The sequence below is a fragment of the Penicillium subrubescens genome, assembly GCF_028828155.1.
Source record: "Penicillium subrubescens strain IBT 31985 chromosome Unknown utg000001l_segment0_segment0, whole genome shotgun sequence".
NCBI lineage: Eukaryota > Fungi > Ascomycota > Eurotiomycetes > Eurotiales > Aspergillaceae > Penicillium > Penicillium subrubescens.
This window is the reverse complement of record NW_026643151.1, coordinates 942,332-965,499: the sequence shown is the minus strand read 5'-3', so window position 1 is coordinate 965,499 and position 23,168 is coordinate 942,332. Positions and strand designations below refer to the sequence as shown.

General features: G+C 49.4%; 7 protein-coding genes across 7 annotated transcripts; 3 read left to right on the top strand and 4 right to left on the bottom strand.

The window, feature by feature from the left end:
• Positions 1-112: 112 nt before the first annotated feature.
• Positions 113-2,127, top strand: N7473_000294 (magnesium transporter CorA family protein; the record flags this gene model as incomplete). The annotated part of the gene is made up of 2 exons (XM_057146234.1): positions 113-584; positions 644-2,127. The coding sequence occupies 2 exons, from the start codon at positions 113-115 to the stop codon at positions 2,125-2,127; spliced, it is 1,956 nt and encodes a 651-aa protein (XP_057014120.1).
• A 629-nt stretch (positions 2,128-2,756) lies between these two features.
• On the top strand, positions 2,757-4,730 carry N7473_000293 (MID1 family protein; the record flags this gene model as incomplete). The annotated part of the gene is made up of 2 exons (XM_057146233.1): positions 2,757-3,981; positions 4,060-4,730. The coding sequence occupies 2 exons, from the start codon at positions 2,757-2,759 to the stop codon at positions 4,728-4,730; spliced, it is 1,896 nt and encodes a 631-aa protein (XP_057014119.1).
• Positions 4,731-5,422: 692 nt separating this feature from the next.
• On the bottom strand, positions 5,423-5,727 carry N7473_000292 (uncharacterized protein; the record flags this gene model as incomplete). The annotated part of the gene is made up of 2 exons (XM_057146232.1): positions 5,423-5,454; positions 5,556-5,727. The coding sequence occupies 2 exons, from the start codon at positions 5,725-5,727 to the stop codon at positions 5,423-5,425; spliced, it is 204 nt and encodes a 67-aa protein (XP_057014118.1).
• A 741-nt stretch (positions 5,728-6,468) lies between these two features.
• On the bottom strand, positions 6,469-7,947 carry N7473_000291 (splicing factor ESS-2 family protein; the record flags this gene model as incomplete). The annotated part of the gene is made up of 1 exon (XM_057146231.1): positions 6,469-7,947. One exon carries the CDS (start codon positions 7,945-7,947, stop codon positions 6,469-6,471), a length of 1,479 nt encoding a protein of 492 aa, XP_057014117.1.
• Positions 7,948-8,678: 731 nt separating this feature from the next.
• On the bottom strand, positions 8,679-12,360 carry N7473_000290 (uncharacterized protein). The gene is made up of 2 exons (XM_057146230.1): positions 11,460-12,360; positions 8,679-11,338 (listed from the first exon to the last, which is right to left on the bottom strand). The coding sequence occupies exons 1-2, from the start codon at positions 11,926-11,928 to the stop codon at positions 9,498-9,500; spliced, it is 2,310 nt and encodes a 769-aa protein (XP_057014116.1). The 5' UTR covers positions 11,929-12,360; the 3' UTR covers positions 8,679-9,497.
• Positions 12,361-17,357: 4,997 nt separating this feature from the next.
• N7473_000289 (uncharacterized protein) lies at positions 17,358-17,748 on the top strand (the record flags this gene model as incomplete). The annotated part of the gene is made up of 2 exons (XM_057146229.1): positions 17,358-17,654; positions 17,692-17,748. 2 exons carry the CDS (start codon positions 17,358-17,360, stop codon positions 17,746-17,748), a joined length of 354 nt encoding a protein of 117 aa, XP_057014115.1.
• A 1,405-nt stretch (positions 17,749-19,153) lies between these two features.
• On the bottom strand, positions 19,154-19,423 carry N7473_000288 (uncharacterized protein; the record flags this gene model as incomplete). Its single annotated transcript, XM_057146228.1, has 1 exon — positions 19,154-19,423. One exon carries the CDS (start codon positions 19,421-19,423, stop codon positions 19,154-19,156), a length of 270 nt encoding a protein of 89 aa, XP_057014114.1.
• Between the last annotated feature and the right edge of the window lie 3,745 nt (positions 19,424-23,168).

Genomic DNA, 23,168 nt, shown 5'->3' with positions numbered 1-23,168 from the left:
ACTCGATCAATCCGATTCACCCTCCTTCCCCCCCCCCTTCCAATTCCCTTCTCCTCTCCTCTCAAGGAAAAAAGGATATCAATCCACCAGAAAACAAGACACCACCGCAACAATGTCCAGCAGCCACCGTTCCGAGAAGGACGTGTGCCTGACCCGGTACAGTACCCCGGTCCCTGAGTTGGATGACCACCGCTTCCACTTGAACGCCGTCAATGCCCCCCGCATCGAGACCCCGCAAGAAGAACCACTGAGCTGCCAGAACACTGCTGCTCAACAGGGGCCACGAGGCGAGATGGTGCCCGAGCGTCCCGACCTGTTGCAAGCGCAATATGCACTACGTGAAGCCGCTCCCGTCTTTCGAGACTTTGAACAGGCCGTGATTGATGATGATCGCTCGGAGCATGACGCACCTGGAATAGGCCGACGTTTCTCGGTCGACCCCGCGGCGAATTACCACACGCCTCGCCGCATCAGCTGCGCTCAGCAGGACCTCGTGGGAGGCAACTTGTCCCGCAGTTCATCCGTATCGGCGCGGTCTTCATCCCCACCTAACTCGGTCGATGCTTTCGCGGACCCTCGTCGTCGTGAGCGTGCCAATACTCTGGAAAGTCATGCGCCCCCAGATCTGGAGGCTTTGCTGCAGCGTACCGTTTCGGGGGCACCCATGCGCGCCGTCCAACCTTCAGCAACGCCAGTGCCATCAGACCTCCGCCTGGTGACATCTCTGTTATCGCCCCAGAGGAGCCCGGTGTTCCGATCACCTATGACGAGCCTGGTCGTATCCCGGTAATTGACTATGAGGAATTGGAGGAATTTGTTGCTCTGAACCAGCAAAACATGGTTGTTACGGGTAACAATAACTGCCGCCGCAAGCACAGCATGAGCTCTCAGAGCAAGAAGCCCCGAATTTTCTACGATCTGCGTCCGGGTGTGAAGAGTCCTGAATTGGAGGATTTCAAGAAGGCTGATTCAGCCGATTCGTCGGATACTTGCGACGCGTGTGACGAGGTGGATGAAAAGAAGCTCAAGGTGCTGGACGAGAAGGAGCTGGTTGAGACGCTCCCCAACATTAACGAGCCCATGCGCTTTGGATTCTTCTCGTCCGAATCGCAGACTACCGTGCACGCCGCCGAACTCGGAGATTTGGTGCTCCCTGGTGACAGCTTCCGCGACCTGTTCCAGCTGGGCCCGGAAGGTGGTGTGTGGTGGTTGGATGTGGTTAACCCTACGGAGGAGGAGCTCGGTGCCATTTCGCGGGCGTTCTCGATTCACCCGCTTACCACGGAGGATATTCTGACACAGGAGGCGCGTGAGAAGGTGGAACTTTTCAAACAGTACTACTTTGTCTGTTTCCGCACCTTCTACCAGATGGACAAGACTAGTGAGGAGTTTTTGGAGCCGGTCAACTTTTACATGGTTGTTTTCCGGGATGGAGTGCTGACGTTCTCGTTTGTGGAGAACCCGCACGCCTCGAATGTGCGCAAGCGTATTGGAAAGCTGCGCGATTATGTCTCGCTCAGCAGTGATTGGATTTGCTACGCCATGATCGACGATATCGTCGATAGCTTTGGTCCCGTCATTCGGGATGTCGAACTTGAGTCCGAGGCGATCGAAGACCATGTGTTCATCGCCCGCGTTGACGACTTTGAGTCCTTCCTGCCACGCATTGGCGGTCTCCGCAAGAAGGTTATGAGTCTGATGCGTCTCTTGGGTGGTAAGGCGGATGTTATCCGCGGTTTCTCTAAGCGATGCAATGAGCAGTACTCGGTGACGCCTCGCGGCGACATTGGTCTGTATCTGGGTGATATTCAGGATCACGTCGTGACCATGATGTCCAACCTGGCTCACTTTGAGAAGATGCTCAGCCGTTCGCACACCAACTACCTGGCCCAGTTGAATGTGACCAACCTCGTCCTGGGCAACCACGTCAACAAGGTTCTGAGCAAGGTCACCTTGATCGCGACGATTCTAGTCCCGATGAATCTGATCTGCGGTCTCTTCGGCATGAACGTTAATGTACCTGGCAAGGATGATGGGGGCCTGGGATGGTTCTTTGGTATCATGGGTGTGATGGGAGCCATTGTGGTTGTCAGCATGTGCCTAGCGAGGTGGCAGAAATTGGTCTAACGATGTGCACGGGGGAGATTTTTCTTTTGGCGAGAGAGAGCGTGGATGATGCCTATTTTCTTGAACTTTTTGCTTTCCATTTCTGTGACTTCATTTCTCTGGCTGTGCCGTTTGTATCTTGGTCATTTTTGATATGACGACGGCTCTGTGAGCCTGTGGTCGTCTTTCGAGTACATTTTGGCATCACTTACAATTCTGCTTTTTGCATATGTGAATACTTGGAAATAGACATGATTGCATTGGATATTAGAGATCGTACACTCTCCATCGGAGCTACTAGTTCAAAAGGAATCATTTCTTCTGTTGACATGAATCTAGACTGGCCTATAAGACTTACTTCACTAGCCACGCGTCAGTGGCAGCCGCCAAGGCATCAAGGCAACAACAATCCGATAAGGCTTATTTCCGCGATTAGAAACAGTTCCTCCTCCACCAAACTGACCAGCCGATTACATGCAGCAGAGAACATTTCGTCTTTCAGGAAGAGGCTTACAAGCTGGTCGCGTCTGGTAACACTTTTCCAGCATACCACTCGCCAAGCTATCCCTATCTTACATGCGCCTCCGACCTGAACAACACATCTCCATGCGCAATCCCGCGCCCTGACAACCCCCCGAAGTCAACTTTCCATGCGACAACCACACGCTGCCCTGCAGTACTTGCTGACTGCAACGATCCTCGGCACACTCAACCCGCTACTGCTAGGCCTCGCGCATGCCTCGACCAGCCATGCCGCGGACATCCCACACAGCACGGAGAGCAGTCTGATCGGCGGGCCGATCATCAGCGACGGGGCAGGCTTCCCTATTGCGCTGGACTCGTTCAATGGACTCGAACTACGAGATAATGTGATTGGAGATGGGGAAACTGCCGAGCTGGACCTTGTGCGGAGGGGATATCCCAGCGATGCAAAGTCGCTGGGTAACAACCAGTTCCAGAATTCGATGTTGGACATTGGCGCTATACAATGGTTCTTCGTGACCAAGGAGGTGGTGAATGGTCAGCAGGCGACTACGATATCGACGTTACCGGCTAGTCTGGACTCCCGGAGTGTGAAGGGGAATGACGATGTCAAGCTTGAGCTGCGGAAACGACAACAAGTTGAGACGTTGACTAAGCGCGACCAAACGACGGTTTATCTATCGTTGACGACGTGTCGTACGCCAACGTCGAATAGTAGTAGCACTGTTCCCGGCTCGTTCCCTCAATTACAGATCTACTACTCGACGGATGAATCTCTGGAAAAGCCCGGTCCTGGCAAGGATGATAGCCGCCAGACCATGATTACCGCGGAGGGTGGTTATGCGATTGCCAACATCACGACGGATAGTGACATTTTCATCGGCATCGTAGCGCCAAACTCGACCACGTTCTCCGGGAACTACGAATACCAAATCGCTGCCTCGATCGATGCACCCTTTCACAGCGTCCACGATGACGACTCATTCCTCTACTTCATCGACGCCGATGTCTCAGCCGCCCTGCTTGTGACGAATAACCTGACTCAATCCGAGCCGAACTCGACCAATTACCAAGAATGGATGAAGTTGAATCCACCGTACACCATGTTCGCGCATAACATCAACAATACGGCGCTGGCAGGACTAGAGCGCTCATTCTGCGCGCTGGACCGACTTTCGACTCTGGGCCGGATCAGCAACTCCACTGAAATGGGTATGACTTCTCGTGGACTGGGAAATAAGCCCAAGGAGCAATTCTATATCACGGGGTTGAACCGGAGTTCTACGTACAATGGCATCCTCGCTATGGTGGGCAACTCGACTCAATCCGGGAATGGGATTATTGGAGGTGGTGGCTCAGTGTGGAAGGCTATGAATTTCAGCACGAAAGCAGGTACGTATACCTTGTCCCCAATAACCCCGAAGATTCAAGTCCATTTCAAGACCCTCCCCACTAACACCCTTGATGCAGATGACAACTGCGCCGTCCTCTTCAACCTAACCTTTTGCTCCGAAGTCGCCTACGCGGTCCCCGCAAACCCCCACCGCAAAAACGTCTCCGAACTCCGCACAATCTACGATACCTACGCCTCAACCTACTACGCCAATTTCAACAACAGCCTCCAACAAGTCCAATGCACCACCGAACCCGAGTCAATGTACTCCCTCGCCGTCGACTGCACAGACTGCGCAACAGCCTACAAACAATGGCTCTGCAGCGTATCAATCCCACGCTGCGAAGATTTCACCTCCAACGCAGCATACCTGCAAGTCCGCAACGCGGGGCAAAACTTTATAAACGGGTCTTCGTTACCGGAGGACAGCGTTTACAGGCAAAGCGCCGTGACGAACGCGAGTCGTAATCCGCTGATTGATTCGCAGATTCAACCGGGGCCGTATAAGGAGATTCTGCCTTGTCAGGATATTTGTTATACGCTTGTTAAGTCTTGTCCGTCGACTTTTGGGTTTGGGTGTCCGAAGGGGGAGTGGTTGAATGCTAGTTATGGGTATCGGAATGGGGATGGGGATATTACTTGTAGTTATTTGGGGGCGGCTTATTATTTGAGTGGTGCTGGGAGGGGGGTGGTGGGGGTTGGTTGGGGGATTGTGATTGTGGTTCTTGCAGTGGGAATGCTTTTGTAGATATGAGATGCATTTTGAGCGTTTTTGAATTTGGTTGTGAATATTGATTGATCTTGGTATCTGATTGATACCACTTTGACTACACTTTTACATTCTTCGGCTGCTGAAATAGTGTACGGGACCTTCTTGATATACCGAGTTAACCAAATATGCTTAGTTTACGATACTCCAAAAGGCATTCTATGTACAAAACTTCTATACATGCAGTATCCAACACATCCCTCTACTCTAGGACCATACCTAGCCAACATGCATTCCCTTCTCTATATCAAACCACACACGCAACTCCATCCAACTTTATATCAAGGATATCATATCAATCAAATCACCAGTCTAACTCCTTCTTCCCCCTATTACTCCCCACCCCCTCATCCCCCTTTTGATCACTTTTATCTTCAACTCTTCTATCCCCCCACCTCCCCCTCCAAACATCCCTCTCCTCCCTCCACAAATCATTAACGCACGGATCACACGAACTCCCACAACAACTCCCCAATTCCGGCGGTGGCGGCGGATCATTGTACGCGCGGGATGCGGCGCGGAGAAGTTGTTTTGTTCTTGTTCCGCTCAACCGCTTTTTTTGGAGGGTTTTGAAGAGCGGGACCTCTGAGGGGGTGTAGTATGGTTCTGGTTCTTTTTCCACTTCTTGGATAATTGATGGTGTTGATGTTGAGAGGTTTTTATTTGATTGTTCAGAGTTGGTAGTTGAGGGCGAAGTTGAACTCTGGAGTAAAGAGCTGATAGGTGACCAGAGTGATGCTAACAGCGATGATGTAGAATTTATTTGTGCTGAGTCTGAGTCTGATTCCGAGTCTTTAGACTCACGGCTTGAATCGGCCTTTGCATCTGGACTTGCTTCGGTCCTCGAGGTTGAATTTGCCCCCGATCCGGTGGTGGCATTATCACCCTCGGGCTGCTGTCCCTTGGCTGACGCTGCAGAAGATGACAGTGACGGTGCTGGTGTTTGTTCAGGGTTGGTGTCTGTGCCAATACTCATATTGACTTGAAAGATTGGGTTCACAAGACTTGAAATGTAGTCTTTTCCAGATCCAATGAGTTCCTTTGGATGTTGGATTGTCGGGACTCGGGTTTATTGCTCTAACCCGAATAATGGATGATTGATTTTATTCACTGATCCGAATTAGCAACTGCTCTAACCATGGATAGGATTATACTTACCGATTACATAATATATGAGACTATACAATAGATGTTCAAGGTTGCAGGTCCAGTATAGAAAATGAGGTTTTTCGGGCAGATCAAGAAATACTCCATGAAGTTGGTGGAAGTCCCGAGATCGGGCCGGATAGGATAAAGTTCGGGTATGTCCGTTTCCTGGTTCCGATTTCTCCGAGTGTACAACTATACAACTACTTGAGTCTAGATTCATGCATATCTAAAGTCAAGGTACTGGATTTTGTTTTTGTGTTTGTGTTTGAAGGACATAATTGTTGTATCGGACTATTCAATGTGAGCTACTTAGAGGAGATATTTTGAATACAGAACTGTTAGAGCCCTTAGGAGCTTCCTACCATATGCGGATCATGCAGCCACCCTCAAGTCCACAATGATATACTACATTTACAGAGGCATCGTATGTCTTTTTATGGGGATGAAACAGCACGCTGACTGTCTATTGGTCTCATCGGAGTGGACACTTTAACAACCCCCCATCTATACAAAAGAAACGCCCATCCCAACCATTGATATCATAAGTCATAATCCATAAGTACCCCTACTACTTCCGGCGCGGCGTCGGAGTCCACATATTCCCCAACCCCGACTTCCCCTTCCCCTCCCCCGACCCTAATCCCCGCGGCGTACTCCCACCAACCTGCGACAACAACTTATGCGCCGCGGGCGTCAGCATCTTACCCTGACCACCAGGTCCAACCCCTACACCACCAGGCGTCCCACGAAGTCCAAAGTCCAGGCGCGGACTACTAGCAAAGCGCGGGGTAGCAGTAACAGGCGTTTTCATGGCACGGGCTGCTTTTTCCGCGCGTTTAGAGCGTGAGACGCGATCGACCATGCGGTAGTGTAAAGCCTCGCGTTTGCGAGTTTCGCGGAGTTGGAAGGGGTTTGGGGTTGTATCTGCTGATCTCCCTAGGAGACGCCAGTCTGCTTCAAGGGGATCTTGATCTCCGGGTTCCAGCTCGGGTTCGGGTTCGTCTTCGTCGACAAAGGCGTAGCCATTGACGCGGGGTGTTTCACCGCCTGGGACTGCGGAGGCTTCGGATTCACTGAGATGTGGTCGGCCGGCGATGGCATCTTTGATTGCGGATAATGAGGGTGAAGCTGGGATGGATGATGCAGCGTCTGCTGCAGCGGCAGCGTCTACATCGAGTAGACGGGTATTTTGATAGAGTGTTCGTTTTGGACCTGCGCGGGAGGCGGCCTCTGCTTGTTGGTGGAGTGTCTCGTGGGTATCTTCGATTGAAGATGGGAGGAACATTAGCCCGTTGTCTGGGCGGGATTTCCAGGCATCAGGTCTTGCTGGGCGTGCGTCGAGATCTGTTTTGATAGCGGGTTCGGAATCATCCCGCTTCACGAGGCTGGTTTCCGGGTTGCCACCTGCCGCAGTAATGCGCTTGACTTCCCGCTGGTGATGGGCGATCTGACGCGCAGAGGGAATCTTATTATCATTCCAAAGAAAAGCATATTTCTCGCGCTTTTTTGTGTTTTGTTTGTCGAGGACTTTGTTGAAGGATTCGTTGTCTTCACTGGTATATTTGGCCTGAAAGGTTGTCAATCCCATGTTCGAGACATCGGGGATATCCCGGCCTTGACTCGTCGTGGCAGAAGTCGCAGTAGATGCGACAGACATGGGCGTATCCCCTCCCCATCCAAGGGGAGTTTCATCCGATCGACCGGCCGGGAAATGCATCGGTGTACCCGCCACAGAGCCCGAGTCTGTCTTCCGTCGTGCATTTGAGCCCGGTGTCGGCGTGCGCATAACATCTGCAAGTCGTTTCTTGGAGCTGGTAATCCATGCTTTATCCTTGGAGTCTAGCGCATCGAGGTACTCCTGCTTGGCTTGTGTTTCTAATAGACCGGGGAAGAAATCGCGGGCGATGATGTGAGAGAGTGTGTTGGTGTAGATGTCTTCGTCGAGGACGGTTGCGGGGCGTTTGATTCGTTTAGGTGGTGGTGGGGGAGGCATCAGCTGGCCATCTGACCGCTTGGCCAGGGCCTTTGATGGCGGAGGGGATGCCATGGCTGGGGCATCGAGTTTTGACGTTGTGAGTGAGTGGAAGGTCACGTCAAGAAGTTGTCAAACGTGTAGATGGTGGATCCGATAAGATAAGAAAGACCATTTGTATCACGTGATGCATATCTATGGAATCCAGCAGGATGGACTCTGACAAAGGAACTACTCAACCGCACTTCTTGAACTAATATCTCGTGCCAGAAGAAGTATAAAAAACTATTCAAGAGATATGATACAATAAAGTTTTTAGTGCTCTTATCTCATAAGCCTTCACTCAATCACACATTCGACTAACCCTAAAGGACTCCATCTCCACGCACCACTAACAATCATTTCAAACAAATAGATCTATACGTCTCTATACTACTACCAATACAAGACATTTATCCTCACTTACCATCTTCCTCATAGCGCTCATAGTGATGTAGTTACTTTCCAGCCCTACAGTCATTTGACCATCGCCATCTGCACTCCACATCCCCCATCACACTTCATCTTTAACTTATCCGGCAAATGCCGGCTACACTAGCATACTAGCGAATACGCCAGGAACAAAGATACATACGTACGCGATAAGAGAGATAGCATTTACCAGATCGGTATTCAGATTCAGATCTAGATCCATTCTAGATTCAGATCTGGTTTGTGATCAGCCCTACGATATCCCGTCCCCTCCCAGTCACTTAGAATGCGATACGAATTACGATGCGAAAAGTAAATGGTTATTGCGCCATTCACAGGCATACATTGGGATATGACATTCGCCATACCGCCACTCTATAAGATAAGAAACTCAAAAGAGCTGCTAACATCAGCGGCAAAAAAAAAAGAGAAAGAGACAAGAGCCAGACCAGGCCAGGCCGGGCTAGGCTAGGCATAGCGAATGATTCAATCAAAATCAAAAATCAGACATCCAACAACCAGAATCAGGCATCTAACCAGATGAAGATGAAGATAAGCCCAATCCAATCCACTCCAATCCAATCCATACCAAAACCAAACCAGAAAAAGATATTCTTTTTTCCAATTGCTTTTTCTCCGGGCTTTTCCACCCCGCCTCCAGACACCGAACCAGAACCGATACCGATATCGCTGAGAAATGCATCGAACAAGATAAGACAAGACAAAAGGGAAATTGCAAACGACGGATTGATGGGACAGATGGCCAAACAGAAAGACCGAGGTAAAAGCAAAGGCAAAGGAAATCAGGATAACGAGAGCGCGTATAAAACATGTGCTTGTAGACAGATCAGATGGATAGGTTCAAGGTATACAGAGACGTAGACCTCGTAAGACAGAGACGGGAAAGGAGAAAAGTTCAACGACGGGATGTGTTCAAACAAAACGAGACGAGACAAGACAAGGAAATGTAGCAGGGGGTCATGGACTCATGGAGATCGATCTATCACGGACAGAGAGTAAAAGCAGAAACGAGACGAAAAACAAAATGGCAGAATATGCAACCACGAATTTTGTCTTCCAAGTAGCTCCAAAAGCAGAATCAAAGAGAGAAAAGGAAAAGGAGGGGGAAAAGAGGGAGAGAAACGCAGGCGAACTCAATTCGCGGGCGTAGGGAAAAGAGAGTAAGAAGTCGTCCGACTCTTCTTACGATTGGGATTCTTCATCGGCACAGCCGGCAATGGAGGTGTAACAGCCATAGCAACAACATCCTCGCTCTCAATCTCAGAAATACTCTTGGACCGATCATGCAACGCAGCCGGAGCCGTCTCCGCACTCGCCAGACTAGCACTGCTATCAGCATGCATGAGCAGATGCGCCTCAGCCAAACTCTTCGTCTGACGATGCAGAGAACTCGAAGCCGGACGGGCCAGGATTTCCGCAGCGCTGAGACGGTCTGTTGGCATGAGTTCGCGAGAGCTGGACAGCGAGTGAACTAGTTCTGGGACGGAGGTGGTCGAGACGGAGGAGCGGTGTTTCCGGACGATGCTCGCGGCGCGGGAGAGCATGAGACTTTCCTGGGAGTTGCATTTGCTGATGGGGGAGAAGCTAGAGCGTGGAGAGGCGTTTTGGATACTGCTTCCGGCTGGAGCGAAGGGGAAGTGGCGGTCTGAAGAGGCGTCGGCGTCGGCGTCTAGAAAGTCCTCATAGAGGATGTCTTGGTTGAGTTGTTTGGAGAGGACGGAGGAGGAGACGGGGTGAAAGTAGTCTGTAGGACCGCGGATGAAGGCACGCTCATACTCTGTGGAGGGTGTTGCGGCGGAAGGTGGTTGGGTTGAGCGTGCGGAGGAAGAGTCGAGGTCTGGCGTTGCCAGGGTAGAGGTGCTCAATGGGCTGGGCTGGAGGTGTCGGGTGGGTTTATGGGGTACGGAGAGGCCCCAGGACTCCTCTGTGCCGGCAATGCCGATCTGAGGGCGGGTTTCATCGAGCGAGGTGCGCGTCCAGTCAAAGTTGGAGGTCGACTCTGCGGCGTGCTCGTAGCAGTAGTCGATATCAGCATCCCAGGAATCATACATCTCATCGTCGTAGGAGAATTGTTGAACGCCAGAAACTGGTGGAGGCGTGGTGTCCAGCTGGGCGGCCTCGGAGTCTTCTTTTGGCGGGGTGGTAGGCAGAGTCTGGGGCAGTGTTGGCGAGCCCAGAGCTTCAGAGAACTTGCGCGAGAGCTCTTCGGCCACGAAGATGGACAGCGGGGCCTTGGGAGCTGTCAAGCGAGAGGCTGGTGGAGCTGGAACTGTACCGGGACTTATGTGCGAGGTAGAGCGGGAGTGCGCAGTACCAGTGCTGGCCTCGGGGCTATCCCATAACCTGGTTCCTTCCTCTTCCTCCTCGGGAACCTCTTCAAGACTGTAATTGCTGCTGATAGAGGAGGTACGGGCGGTCATCTCATCAGCAAGACTGGGGCTGAATTGCAGTTGAGCAGACGAAGATCGCTCGGAATCGATACACTCGGGATACGTTGGCACAATGTTCAATCCCAGGATCTCATCAATGGCTCTCGGGGCTGGCTCCATGCCTTCCTCGGCGGGGACCTCTGACACTGCTGGGGGAGGTGGTGTCGTGGGACATGATCGTGGATATCTTGAGACTGGCCGAGAGAAGTTCTCATGAGTACGAGATTCCCTGCGCACGTGGCCATGAGTCGGGCTGGTCGATCCTGATGCAGCAGGTGAGCCAGGTGGACTCAGCGCGGGCTCATCGACCGTAGTGGCCGTTCCATAGGCAGCGAGATCATCGGCGGACAAGTTGCGGAATTGAATGTCATCAGCGCGGATACCCTTGAGGCCAGCCTCAGGACGCTGCGAAGCGCGAATCACCGAAAACTCCGTGACAAGATCATTCTCACGAGTCTGATCTATGGATTGGAATTGTGAAGGACTGGTATGAGTGAGATGGTGAAAATCGAATGGATCTGAGATGATGCTCTTTAATCGTTCGTCTGGAGAGATATGCAAGTCAATTGATCAATATTCAATAATCCATAGATAACGTGGATGCGCGGTACAGTCAATTGCTTTTAAAAAGCAATCCAAAAACAAATAGAAAAGTTCCCCACTTACGATGCTCAACTTGTCGGCCTCGATGACGACCAAACATCTCATGCTTCTCAGCCCGGGGCATCCTGTCCAATTCGTCCTCCTCGTCCAGCGTGGCGACGATATTGATCTTGCTTCCCTGTCGACGCAGGATCCGACTCCCACGTGCAAGCAGTGACCTCGACGAGCGCTCCTTATCAGATCGCATACCCAGCGCAGAGGGGGCCCGCTCGTCCTGAGACGGAACCGAGCTATCAAGGGAAGTCATAGATGAACCCGGGGAGCGGCGCGACGAGGTCGAAGTGGTAGTGTTACTTCTAGAGCGGCCGCTAAAGACGGACAATCGTTTAGGACTTTGGGCGAGAGCTGTAGATCGCGAGCGAATATGAGATGCATGCTCTGGAGGGTCGTTGGACGAGCGGGTAGACGGGGGATCACTGTGGCTAGACTGGTCGTCGTCCCAGTAGCCGGGCACACGTGAGTATGGCGACATGATAGTCGAGGTTTCAATTGTCTCGGTTGTGGTTCCTTTGGGAGGGTCTTATCTGAATCACAGCAGACCAGAAGATATTGGATCGGATACGAGGGGAATTGAGAGACAATTGGGGCTGGATGGCGTCCTTTTTGGGGTGAGCGAGGTTAGGGACGGGTGGACTCAATTGGGGTCCCCCAATTTATGTGCGAACAGGCTGAAGCACCAATAATTGGTGTGGTTTCATGGTATGTTGAGGCTGTTTTGAACCCGCTTCGAGGCGCAACGGGGAGAGTTTGAAGAGTTGTTTTTGAGGGGTGTTTCCCCGTGGGCGATTGAAGGAAAGAGGGAAAGAGGGAACGTCGAGAAGATAGAATGAATGAATGATCGTGAAGAGGTTTCGGGAGGAGGAGGAGGGAGAGACTAAAAGATTGGGTCAGGGCGGAGTTATAATAAGAACTCTCACGATAGGCAAAAGATAGTACAGTTACTCTAGAGTGGAGGACACCGTATGAGTACCATCGAGATCTGAGAACGTGCCTGTATGGAAATAATAATAAAATGAGAATAATAATAATAATTTAATTGTTATTATTTACCGTGGTACAGACTCCGTACAGAGTATAACTACAGTAAGAAATGAAGTATCCAGGATCCCCCCAGCAGGATAAATCCAGACAAGAAACGGAGCCCCGGTGGAACCCAACGTTCAGGGGCGCCGCGCGATGATTTGAGGGCTCGACCGTTGCACAGGAACTAACAAAAAAAAAAAAGAGATGCTGCCAGCCGTGTTTCTGACGAAGAAGTGATTGATGATAACTATTGTTTATTATTTGGTTCTAGCCTAGAGGATTATAATATACTCTATACTCTATACTATTACTATCACACCATATCTATATCTACTGTATATAATACTATCTATCATAATATCTCGCGCAGGAATACTGTCACACAAGAATAGTCCCAACCCGATGGAACCGAACAGAATCGGGCTTCGTGCGACTTCCCTCGGAACGTGTTTGGATGGTGGAGCCCCCGCTTAACCCGGTCGAGTAAGTATCGGCGTGAGAACGAAGAACCATCCGGTACAGTACCGTGACAGGAATTGAGTACGTGTCTAGATCATAGGAAGGAGGATAATCATAGTCATAATAATATTCACAGTGACGATCCTCCTTCCTGCTTTTCTTATTTTTCTCAAGTCTTGACAGGTAGACTAAATAGTCAACACGCAACCTCCCGAAAAAAATTAACCAGGAACAAGTATACTGTATATGCATGCTGGAAATACAGACAATTGAATTGCCTGCATGTACCTGCACTTCCTGCACTCTGTACACTCTCTACCGACAACGCCATCCGAGGTTTCTCATTTCTTCCCCTAACATCCTCAAATGAGGTTCCCTTACTCTTCTGCTTGTGATAGGAATGCGCATGGGCTTCTTTTCTCCCTTGACTTCATGCATTTCATTTATTCCATAGAATCCGAATCCTTCGAATCGAAACAAATCACACCCTACCCTCCTATTCCCCCTAAATATCTCTCAAAATGCGCCATCTAGCCCTGCTATTCGCTCGCTGGTGTGCTGGTGTCTCTTCCCCGCGTCGCTAGCGTAGCCTCGGCCGGGGGGCGGGTTGTCAAGTTTCAACGGTTTTGCCAATTTGGAGTGTCTTTTAGCCTACCAGAGGAATTAGTTACTGAAGTACTAGTAAGGACTCCGTAGTGTACCAGTCGTTATTAATTTACTCTGTACGGAGTACTTAGGCTACACTACAACTGTAGTGAGTGGTTATGTACCAAATCTGCTTAGCGACCTCAAACTAGTACCAACGAACCCAGTGTTTATTACTTTCTCCCGTCTCTTAGTCTCTCGGTCCTTACTGTACGGAGTAACTCGCGCCATGACGACCATCCTAATTAGGGTACCGTCGGAGGACCTACCACCCACCTTTTTGGGACTAGATCATTTTCCCGGAGTAGGGCTTGTAACTTGGGAAGTTGGGCTTGGGCAGCGCCGGCCATCGAGATCCAAAGATACTAACAGTAGTACTAAGTATGTACATACAGTACCCCATCGCGTGTCCCGGAGAGCTGGTGATGGTGGGGTAATACAAAAAGAAAAAAAATTAATCTGGCAATCGGTGTAAATCTGGTAAATCTACGGAGGAGTAATCGTGCAATTAATCTGGAGTTTGGACAGTGCGCAATTGTAATATCGTCCTATGAACCCCGTAGGCCATTTAGCTTTCTTTGCACAAGCTGGATCGGGTATCGAGGATATGGATATGGACTCCGTAGGAAGCGATATAGTACTCTCGTGCTTACCCCATAGACTAGCTCCAATACTCATTCTCTATGGACATGTGCTCTCCTCGGCAGTTCACTTGTCATTCCTCATCGGTATATTCGTCTCACTCTATAGTCTGTACAGAGACGCGTCGAGTCCGACCATGTTTCGTTCCTCGATAAACTCTCTTCCCAAGCGATCCATCCCTTCCTAGTAAAACTTCGATCACAGCCGATCGGAAAATCACACGCAGATCTCGGAGGGTGCCGTAACCCACGTCAAGTATCAATCATCCGGAATTCCTAGAGCTCCGTAGATTCTTCCGTACAATACACTCAATTTCTAGTTTCTAGCCCTTCCCCGGACTTCATATGCTCTACATACTAGTATATTCAAAGCCCGAGGTTCTAGGTTCTAAGTTCTAGGATCAAGGTTCAATCAACCCCGTCGTTCATCCGTCGTATCCTCGCGTATCCGTTCTTCCCACTTCCCTCCGACACAAGGCAGGGATTATCAATTCAACTCGTATACACCAACCGACTTCTTCTCGTGCCCCCAGTGCTTCCCCCGCGGAAATCGGACATCCCCAGGGTTCAGGATTCGTACATCCTAGACACCACCTGCAGCCTGCAGGAGGATTGGAATTTCCGGAACGGAGCTCACCGGTCGCGCAGGGGATATCATTATATGCCTGGTGCCTGGGTGGATGATAGCATCGGGAATGGAACGTAGGTTTGCGCGATAAAAATGATGGGGAAGCATGAGCATGGCGTCTGGAATGGACATGCGCATACGCGAATGGGCTGGGCTACCTAGTACCTACAGTACTGTATGCTGTCTCTGATTTCAGATGCGGGGGATAGGGCTTGCTTGATTGTGATCCTGGTCGGGGTGTTGGTTTTTTCTGTTGGTTGTTGGTTACTTCTCCCGTTTCTTAGCTTGTGGTAAATGATCAAATTAGTTACGGTTCTGTTCCTTGGGTCTACTTATGGTACGCCTAGCTATCTAGTGACTGACCTTACCAGGGGAACGACCACACACGATCACGCTTTTGGAAAGGACCCAGCTAGTCTTCCCGTCTCGGGAGTATCCAACCAGAGCAGACGGAACTCATCCATGGAATCATGGAGTATCATACATCTCTGTCAGGTAATTTATCACCATCTCTCGTATAATCATAACTATACACTGCACGACCGAATAATCTCGGATATCCCACGACTGTGCGAGCCCTACAGCCTACTGACTCCCACGGATTTCGTCATTGCCCATCGTGGGACAAGCCCCAGTGGGGCAGTAAGTTGCAGCTAACAGCGTTCGAAACAAGGGAGAGGCCCGACGGAAAAAGTCAAGAACGGCGCCAGAGTCTCAGAGGCGGCTGGTCGGAAACTTAAAGGAGGAAGGAACTGTGAGAGCTGAACTGCGATTGTATGTAAATGATACATAATTGTAATAAGTGACCACTTAGATAGAGCCTACTATGTAAATTATATCTACGTCCACAGGCTACCCAATAATTCTCCTAGATATTTAACTCTATAACTACTCAACTCTTCATCCTGAACATGTATTAGATCCCTACTGTAACTCCGTACTCTCCTTACTATTCTTATTCTAGCGCACGCGGCCGCCGTCCGATGGCCCTCTCCACCGGGCGTCTCTCCAAGTGGACTCCTGACGATCCCCCTCGTCTAGAACTCTCGGTGACCTCCTTTTCCCCCACTCACTCCTCCGACCATCCATCACGATTCACGGCGGTTTGCGAATGAACCCGAGTGCTCAGTACTGTCGTTGTACCTGAAGATCGGCGGTCGTATCAGTGACTATCAGGGCAACTACACGCCGATCGGTTGGGTTTGCGAGATTGTTCTGGACTCTGGAACCTCTGGAACGCTGGAACTTCGGGTGAACTTGAAACTCGGTGTCAATGTCAGGAGTTGACCGTTTGAGAAGGTCCATAACTAGCTAAGGTTTATTCTTGACAGGTCACAGCAGAGCGAAGAAGTATGGATAAGGGTATTACTGTTGTTAGTTGGTGTGTTCAATTGCCGTACTCGGCAGTGCTGAAACTACAATACTGGTAACCTGCAAAGTAAGTTTAAACTGTCAGTTGAATAGGTTCAACCTTGACATCGTCAATTGTCCTTCTCCGCATCGGTCGCCTTGCGGTGTATCTCCGATCGAGTAGTTCTACTGCATGGAGTACAATGCACATCGTGTACGGTCGCCTATCGCCTATCCCAAATCGTGTCCATGCCCGTTGGTCCCTGCACCGCACCACGAACCTCTTCTGGGCCTGGGTCCCCGAAATGAAAGATTGCGATCAAAGCAAAAATAAAACTGGGGCGTGGCGCGTCTGTGACGCCGATGAGGACGATCGTGATAATCGATCTTAATAATAGTAAGACAATGGATGAGCAGGGCACGAGGTATGGCTTAGTTAAGACTTTGTTCCTGGGTAGTTAACCTAAGCTCATTCCTAGACTTGATTCCATTCCTCGAATATACGGGAATAGCCTGTAGTATGACTATGCTGGTCGTAGATGTGGTAAACCATGCAGACAGGCAGCAACTCTCTATGTAACTGAGTGATAATTGGCCCGTCCCGAAAGAATCCTTAATCATGATCCTTCGCAATTGGGGCCAAAACCACAATCTTCCGTATAATACATACCCTGCCGAGGCACCAAGTAACGTGCTACATCCCCGGGGTCGAGAGCTGTATCTGATGGGTTGGATGAGCTTCTCGTCGGGCGCAGCATAGGTATGATCATTCCTTTGATCCCACTGTAGCTCTTCTCCATACCGAGTCGTGTACGACATAGAATCCACTGAGTGATGACAACCAAGCTTACAATTGCGATTCATGTTCCTGCGTCATGCATCAGCTTTGACCTCTCAACAGGCCTGCGCCTGCGCCCTCCGTATTCCGTCTTCCGTCACCGTCCTCCGTGCTTGACTGAGTACGGAGGATGTCGACATACCACGTTCGAAGCAGGACTGAATACTCTATAGAGAAGTCCGAGTCCTTCAGGCTCCAGTAATTCCCTATTCCACCCATCCCATCCATGACTCGCTCATGAAAGCCATCGAAACAACAAATCGAGCTCCAAACCTCCAATCCACCGCATATTACCTATGTACCTCCTTTCAGTAGCTATGTACGGAGTCCGGAGTACTGTACCTCCCTATATTTACCCTTCACTAACCATTCCCAACCGCATCCCCGGCCGTCCCCACGGCTCATGGCCCGTGGTTGTTACAGAGTGCCGCAAGTGCGCTGTCGCTAGCCCAAAACTAGCGCGGTTCCCGCCTCCAAGACCAAGTGCCGGCGAGGATCTCACGGCGTGGTTCGACCGAAGTGACGAACAGGTTTGGTCGGGCGCAAGCTTTGCCCCCTCTCTTGCCCCTTCCCCTTTCCAGAATCCCAGGGAGGCTCGGTTCTGCTGTAAGCTTGTAAGCTTGTAAGTTATCCTTTTCCGTTCGTGGTAAGTCCTGGGCGGCTGGGGATCGACATTGCGGGTTCTTGGCTGGACGGAACGCGGCCTAGGCTTTGGGGGCGTGATGATGGGTGTTTGTTTTTTTGTGGATTCTGTGGGATTGGTAGGGAGGATTGACGTGCTTTGGTATCAAATGTTGGATCTTTTTTGTTGTCGTTTATGCTTTGTTAATTCGACTGTAAAGTATGCAAGTACGGAGTACTCCGTACACAGATAACCAAAACAGGACCCATTTTAGCGTATGTCACAGAGTACGGAGTACATACAAAGTGGTCAATTCATTAGTGAATTTCTGGTCAATCCACTATCAAGACGTCTATCTCAATAGTTTTCTGATACTTCTCGACACCTTCCCGACATTTGAAGTTCCAATATATCCTGAAACCACCCCTCAAACCGGTCGCCCGACCCCTGGTCCGGCAAACGATGTCCCAACGATGTCCCCTATTCCCGAACGCGTAATAAGTCGCCGTGGGGCATGAGCCTTACTGACTGGTTAGTATGTACTACAACTCCGTATTCATGTTGCCCTACAGATACAGATTTACCCCGTAGACTATTTAGTTAGTAGTAATGACAGGCACGGCACGTCAGGGATAACCGTTGTAAGCACTGTAACACGCCTTGCGGGTTCAGCTCTTACTTTTTCTAGATTTGTTTTTCGCAGCCCTCTCGGGCGAAATGATTTACAGTACTGTACTCCGTAATCGCTAATCACTTGCTCCAAATATCCCACGAGACATACACCCAGAACTTAGAAGTGTGTTTTGGAATAAAGCTTTATACAGAAACTTGACCACGAGACCTTGCCGCACTACGCGTGGGGGAGGCGCGCCGGGCGTGTCGATTTCCCCACCGGAGTGTGTACTAGTTGAAAATCTGGGTTGTCAGGGGCGTACATTAAGAGCTTAGTTAGTCTCTTTTCTTTGACTGCTCCATAACTATTCAGGAGATCGTTGTCTCCATTTTGTCCCGTGACCGACAACGGCTTTCGATAGTGTGGTGGGTCTGGAGGGTGTCATGCCGTATATGGATGGAGGCTGATATCCCTGGTCACATCGGGGGTTACTAGTACGGGGTAATAATTTATCTGGAAATTTGCATAAGGGGGTTGAAGAGATGATCGTGAGAGATGAGTTATAGAAAGAGGGCAGTGTTGTTTTCTATTTTCAGGATCTAATACTGGTCTTCTACATCTGTAGGTCGGATTGAATCTTACAAACTTGATTGCACAGTGGGTTGTCATCCTTGATTGACCAGATCGTATCTCAAAAGCATCAAACTGATAGAGATTCATCTCAGGATATGATGGAAGAAGAAGCATTTCCATTATATCATTACAGAAACCCACTGGCCTGCTCAAACAACATCCCCATCGCCTTAAAAAAGCCGCAACCACATACCCAAACTCCCCAATATCAGAAGATGATACTTTGCTTATCTGATATTCTTCATCTAAATATCAACAATAGAACCGCCCACATCCACAGGCAGTATGCCATCAACATCAAAAGGGCCCACGAGACCCTCGTCGTCGCGGGCGATAAGTCCCACACCGATATCGCCATTAATTGAGCTCTCCTCCGAGCGCTTAGTACTCGTCATGTCACTGGTGTTTTCATCACCGAGGAGGCCGTCCCTTGGATGAGAGAAGAGATTGAGAGGGGCTGCTTGGATGGTAGCCACAGCAGTCAGGAGAGCGATTATGATGCTATAACGGTACATGATGAGGACGGGTGGGATTGAAGAATCTAGTCTTTAGGAGGTCAGTCTTTGATTGCTGCTTTATTGCTCTCGTTTAGACGTCTTGGATTATGCACGTCTTATATTTACTTGCAAACTTGGGGGAAATACTGCGCAGTCGGGTGAGTAAAGTACAATGATAGAAGAGAATCGCAGATACTGGCCTCGGGTCTTAAGTACTGTCACATAAGAGCACGTACTAGGTATTGGAGAATAGAAAAAAGACACGAAATGAACCTACGCAATCGATGATCTCTACCACTCGTTGGACTGTCTTGATGTAAGATGAATTTTCAATTTCCGAAGGACTACTGTGCAGCAAATTGAGCTGGGGGAGGTGCCAGCACTGGTGGAGGCGAGGCATACTGCCCGGGACATCGACGAAAGCGCACTTATTTGACGATCCCTGACTATTCAGGTCAATATTCAAAGGCCAACTGTGGGCTTTTGATTTCATAACTGATGTCATCATCTGAAGGAGTGTTCGGGCTGCCAAATTGGGAGGCCGATGGAACGTTAAGATTGTGCAAAGACGAGAAGGAAATACGGTGCAAAGGCCTTTTACCAGCACATAGATCAGTGAAGAAAGAAAGAGTTGATTCTGATAATCAAGATGCTAATTATCGCGACGGTATTACAACAACTCACGTTCAAGCGCCAAGGCCCGCCATCGTTAAGCTTAACCTGCTTAAAGTTCGGTTATACAGTATTATCCCTCTTCCTCCCTGAGGCCTCGACTATTAGACCTTAGAAGGGGCTAATTTCTAGAACCTCAGTACTCTGCATCTTTCCGAGTAAGCTGGAGAGCCACATAAGTCTCTATTTGACGCTAAGCCCAGTACCCGATTCGTAAGTACCACCTTCCACTATCAAGGAGGCCTTCCTAATCCACTCACCTCGGACTGTATCTCTCAGTTCCGCGGCATCGGGTCTCCAGCGTTGCATTGCGCCCTGACATACCCGCACATTCCAATAACATCGAACTTGATCGTTTCTCAGCCAAGGGGATCTTTGTGTTACCTAGTATGAGTTTTCTAGACTATGAGGTAAGGGTCTTTGAGTGAGATTTGTTGTTAGCTCTCTTGCTATGAACTCAATAGATCTTAGATCTCTGAATAATATCGAGAGCATTAGATTTCTAGAAAATGCTGGTTTTTATGCGGCTCTTGGAATATCCGGATGCGGCTGGAAAGTTCCTGGATGAAGTAGTGATCGTCTGTTGGAGTGATAGGGCACAATTGGGTTCCCTAGATCTTTCGCACAGAGTCAACTAATATATTAAAGTGAATAAAAACGACTCATCGGATAATTTGAGCGTGACTGGAGGGCTTAGACAGAATTATACTCGTGGCGCGATCGCGAGTTATCCGGTGTGATAGGGCTTAGCGGGGATGTATACTTCCGTACAAAGCACGGGATAAGGAACAAACAAGATGGGCAAACTCGAGCAAAAATTTCAACTCTACAATGTGATAAATAAAATACAATAGATTCTGTCCTTCAAGTTGTACGGTATTTACTTGCGCAGCAGCTTGAGACATTTAAATTCCAGCTTGGAACATGCAGCCCAGGCGAGACATCCCAACATACATGATCGTAGCTGGTTCTAGCTTTCGAGGGAATCAATAACACACATAGAGAAGTTGAAGACCAGCTGAAAATAATCAATGATCCACTATACGGCTATTTATCACCACTAATATTCATCTTCATTTTATCATCTCCACAAAAAGAGGGAAAATTTGCCCTTCTCAGCAGCCCCCAACCGAATCCAACGCTGACACTATATCCCGCTGCACTTCACCTGCAATGCAATGCAATGCAATGCACGGCGCCGCCTGCACGATGGGACCTGCATCTAGATTCCGATCCTTCGTACATACACCACATACACAGCCCAGTCTCGGAGCGTATCGACGGCTGTATCTCACCCGCCCCTCCCCGTCATGTAGCTCGTTCTTGGCATACCCTCGGGCCCTCAGCCTGGGGGGCCACAATGAGGACAAAAGTACATATTGCACCTGCATCCACGATGCACCTAGAGTACGCCCGCACCACACAGTTACATTAGTTGTTGACCCAGGCCATCCGACCGGGCCCTCCCCCCCTCGCATCTTAGATTACGGAGAATGTACGGATTAGCCGTAGCCCTAGCGAATCGCGATTACGTTGTATGTGTGTAGCTCACAAGCCGGACAAATACCAATGTAAAATATCCGAGGTACAGGGGTCGGATATTAACGGCGTCAGCTTAGCTGTGCTCCCGCTGGCTTGCTGAGAGCTAGCCCTATTTCGAGGCCCTTGTCAGCATACAGCTAAACAATTGGGACTGCTTTGGGGCTGAGCTAAGGCCGGAGGGAATAAAGTGTTGTCTTTCTTTCAGAGGAGAGAAGGTGAGGGGCAGCGAAGTGTCCCGGCGGGGGGCTGGCTGGAGTTGTGGAGAGGTGCGAAGTGCTACTACTTGCATAAATTAATTAGGTCTTGAATATTGTACTACAGAGATATCTAGATGGCAATCGAATTGGAGAGGCACGTTAGGCAATTGATGAATACTAGTACAATCTGTGACCGATGTTAGGTGGGAATGTCGTGTCTGTTCTGTGACTATACCCTGGACGAGTCATGGAATCTTGACGCAGACGAAGGGGACGATTCCCCCGCGGAGTACAATTCGATTGTATTTTCAGCGTGTGGTATTACAAGCTAAGAAGTAAGCTAAGAAGCGATCTGTGCAATCGACAAGGTACAATCGCGTCAAGAGAAGAACGCTAGAATCCACTAGATGCAAACCGTCATCTCCCCCAAGTTGACCAGTTAATCCATCTATCCAAAATTAACCTTCCTTCTCAATGCACAATCTGTATAGAGTAGGCCTAATTGAGTTGCTGGGTATACAGCAAAGATGCAAACTACATCCCAAAATAAGAGCTCTACTACACACGTGGTTCTGTTCTCACCTTCAACGAGAAATGTGGCAAGGCCTGTGCATCAAGCATAGCAGCTCCGTTTAGTTAGTGCTTACACTTTACAGAGATATGACTCTCCACAGCTAGAAATATAGCGTCTATCTGGCCCACTATGGCCTTACAGCCAGCCATCAGATCCAACCTTCTTCTTGCGTCTTTGCTCTCACCTACAGCAGGATTTACTATGCAATCTGTATCTAGGTCTGTATCCTTCGCTGACTCTCTGTGGGGTATCTCATCTAGTTCATCCCCTTTTGAGGCATTTTATTTTTACATTCACTTTCTATTCCTTATGATATTGCATAGAATGACTAGCTATTTATAGTCAACTCGACGTCCTGTGTCAGATGTCATTGTAAGCTGACATTGCGGTTCTACCGTCTCAAACTCAGGTTTGACTGGTTCAGACATCCATCTCAATCTCGGCCCTTACTTTCGTTCCTTAATCACCGAGTAGACCCAAGGCCGGCTGTGTCGGCCGCGGCTTCAAACCTACACGTATACTTCCAACCTTAAACCATATCATCTAGCAATGAACCCATCCATAGGACATCGAATCGCCTCCTCTGATTTCCGAATCCAGAATCATCCGGTCGGTAATAATAAGAGTCTGCATCGTACTAATCTAGACAATTACAAAGTCGAGATTCGGTCTCGATCTGTTATCAACCATTGAAGTAATTGAGTTCCCTTACACTCATTGGGCTTTTTACCCAGGGACTAGACAATAGGAATTGTATAGCCTGTAGGGTCTATTTTAT

Coding starts and splice junctions, on each gene's coding strand:
- N7473_000290 (XM_057146230.1), bottom strand. CDS start 11,928: ATGTCGCCATACTCACGTGTGCCCGGCTACTGGGACGACGACCAGTCT. Junction 11,339..11,459: donor AGGCCGACAAGTTGAGCATC/GTAAGTGGGGAA, acceptor ATATCTCTCCAG/ACGAACGATTAAAGAGCATC.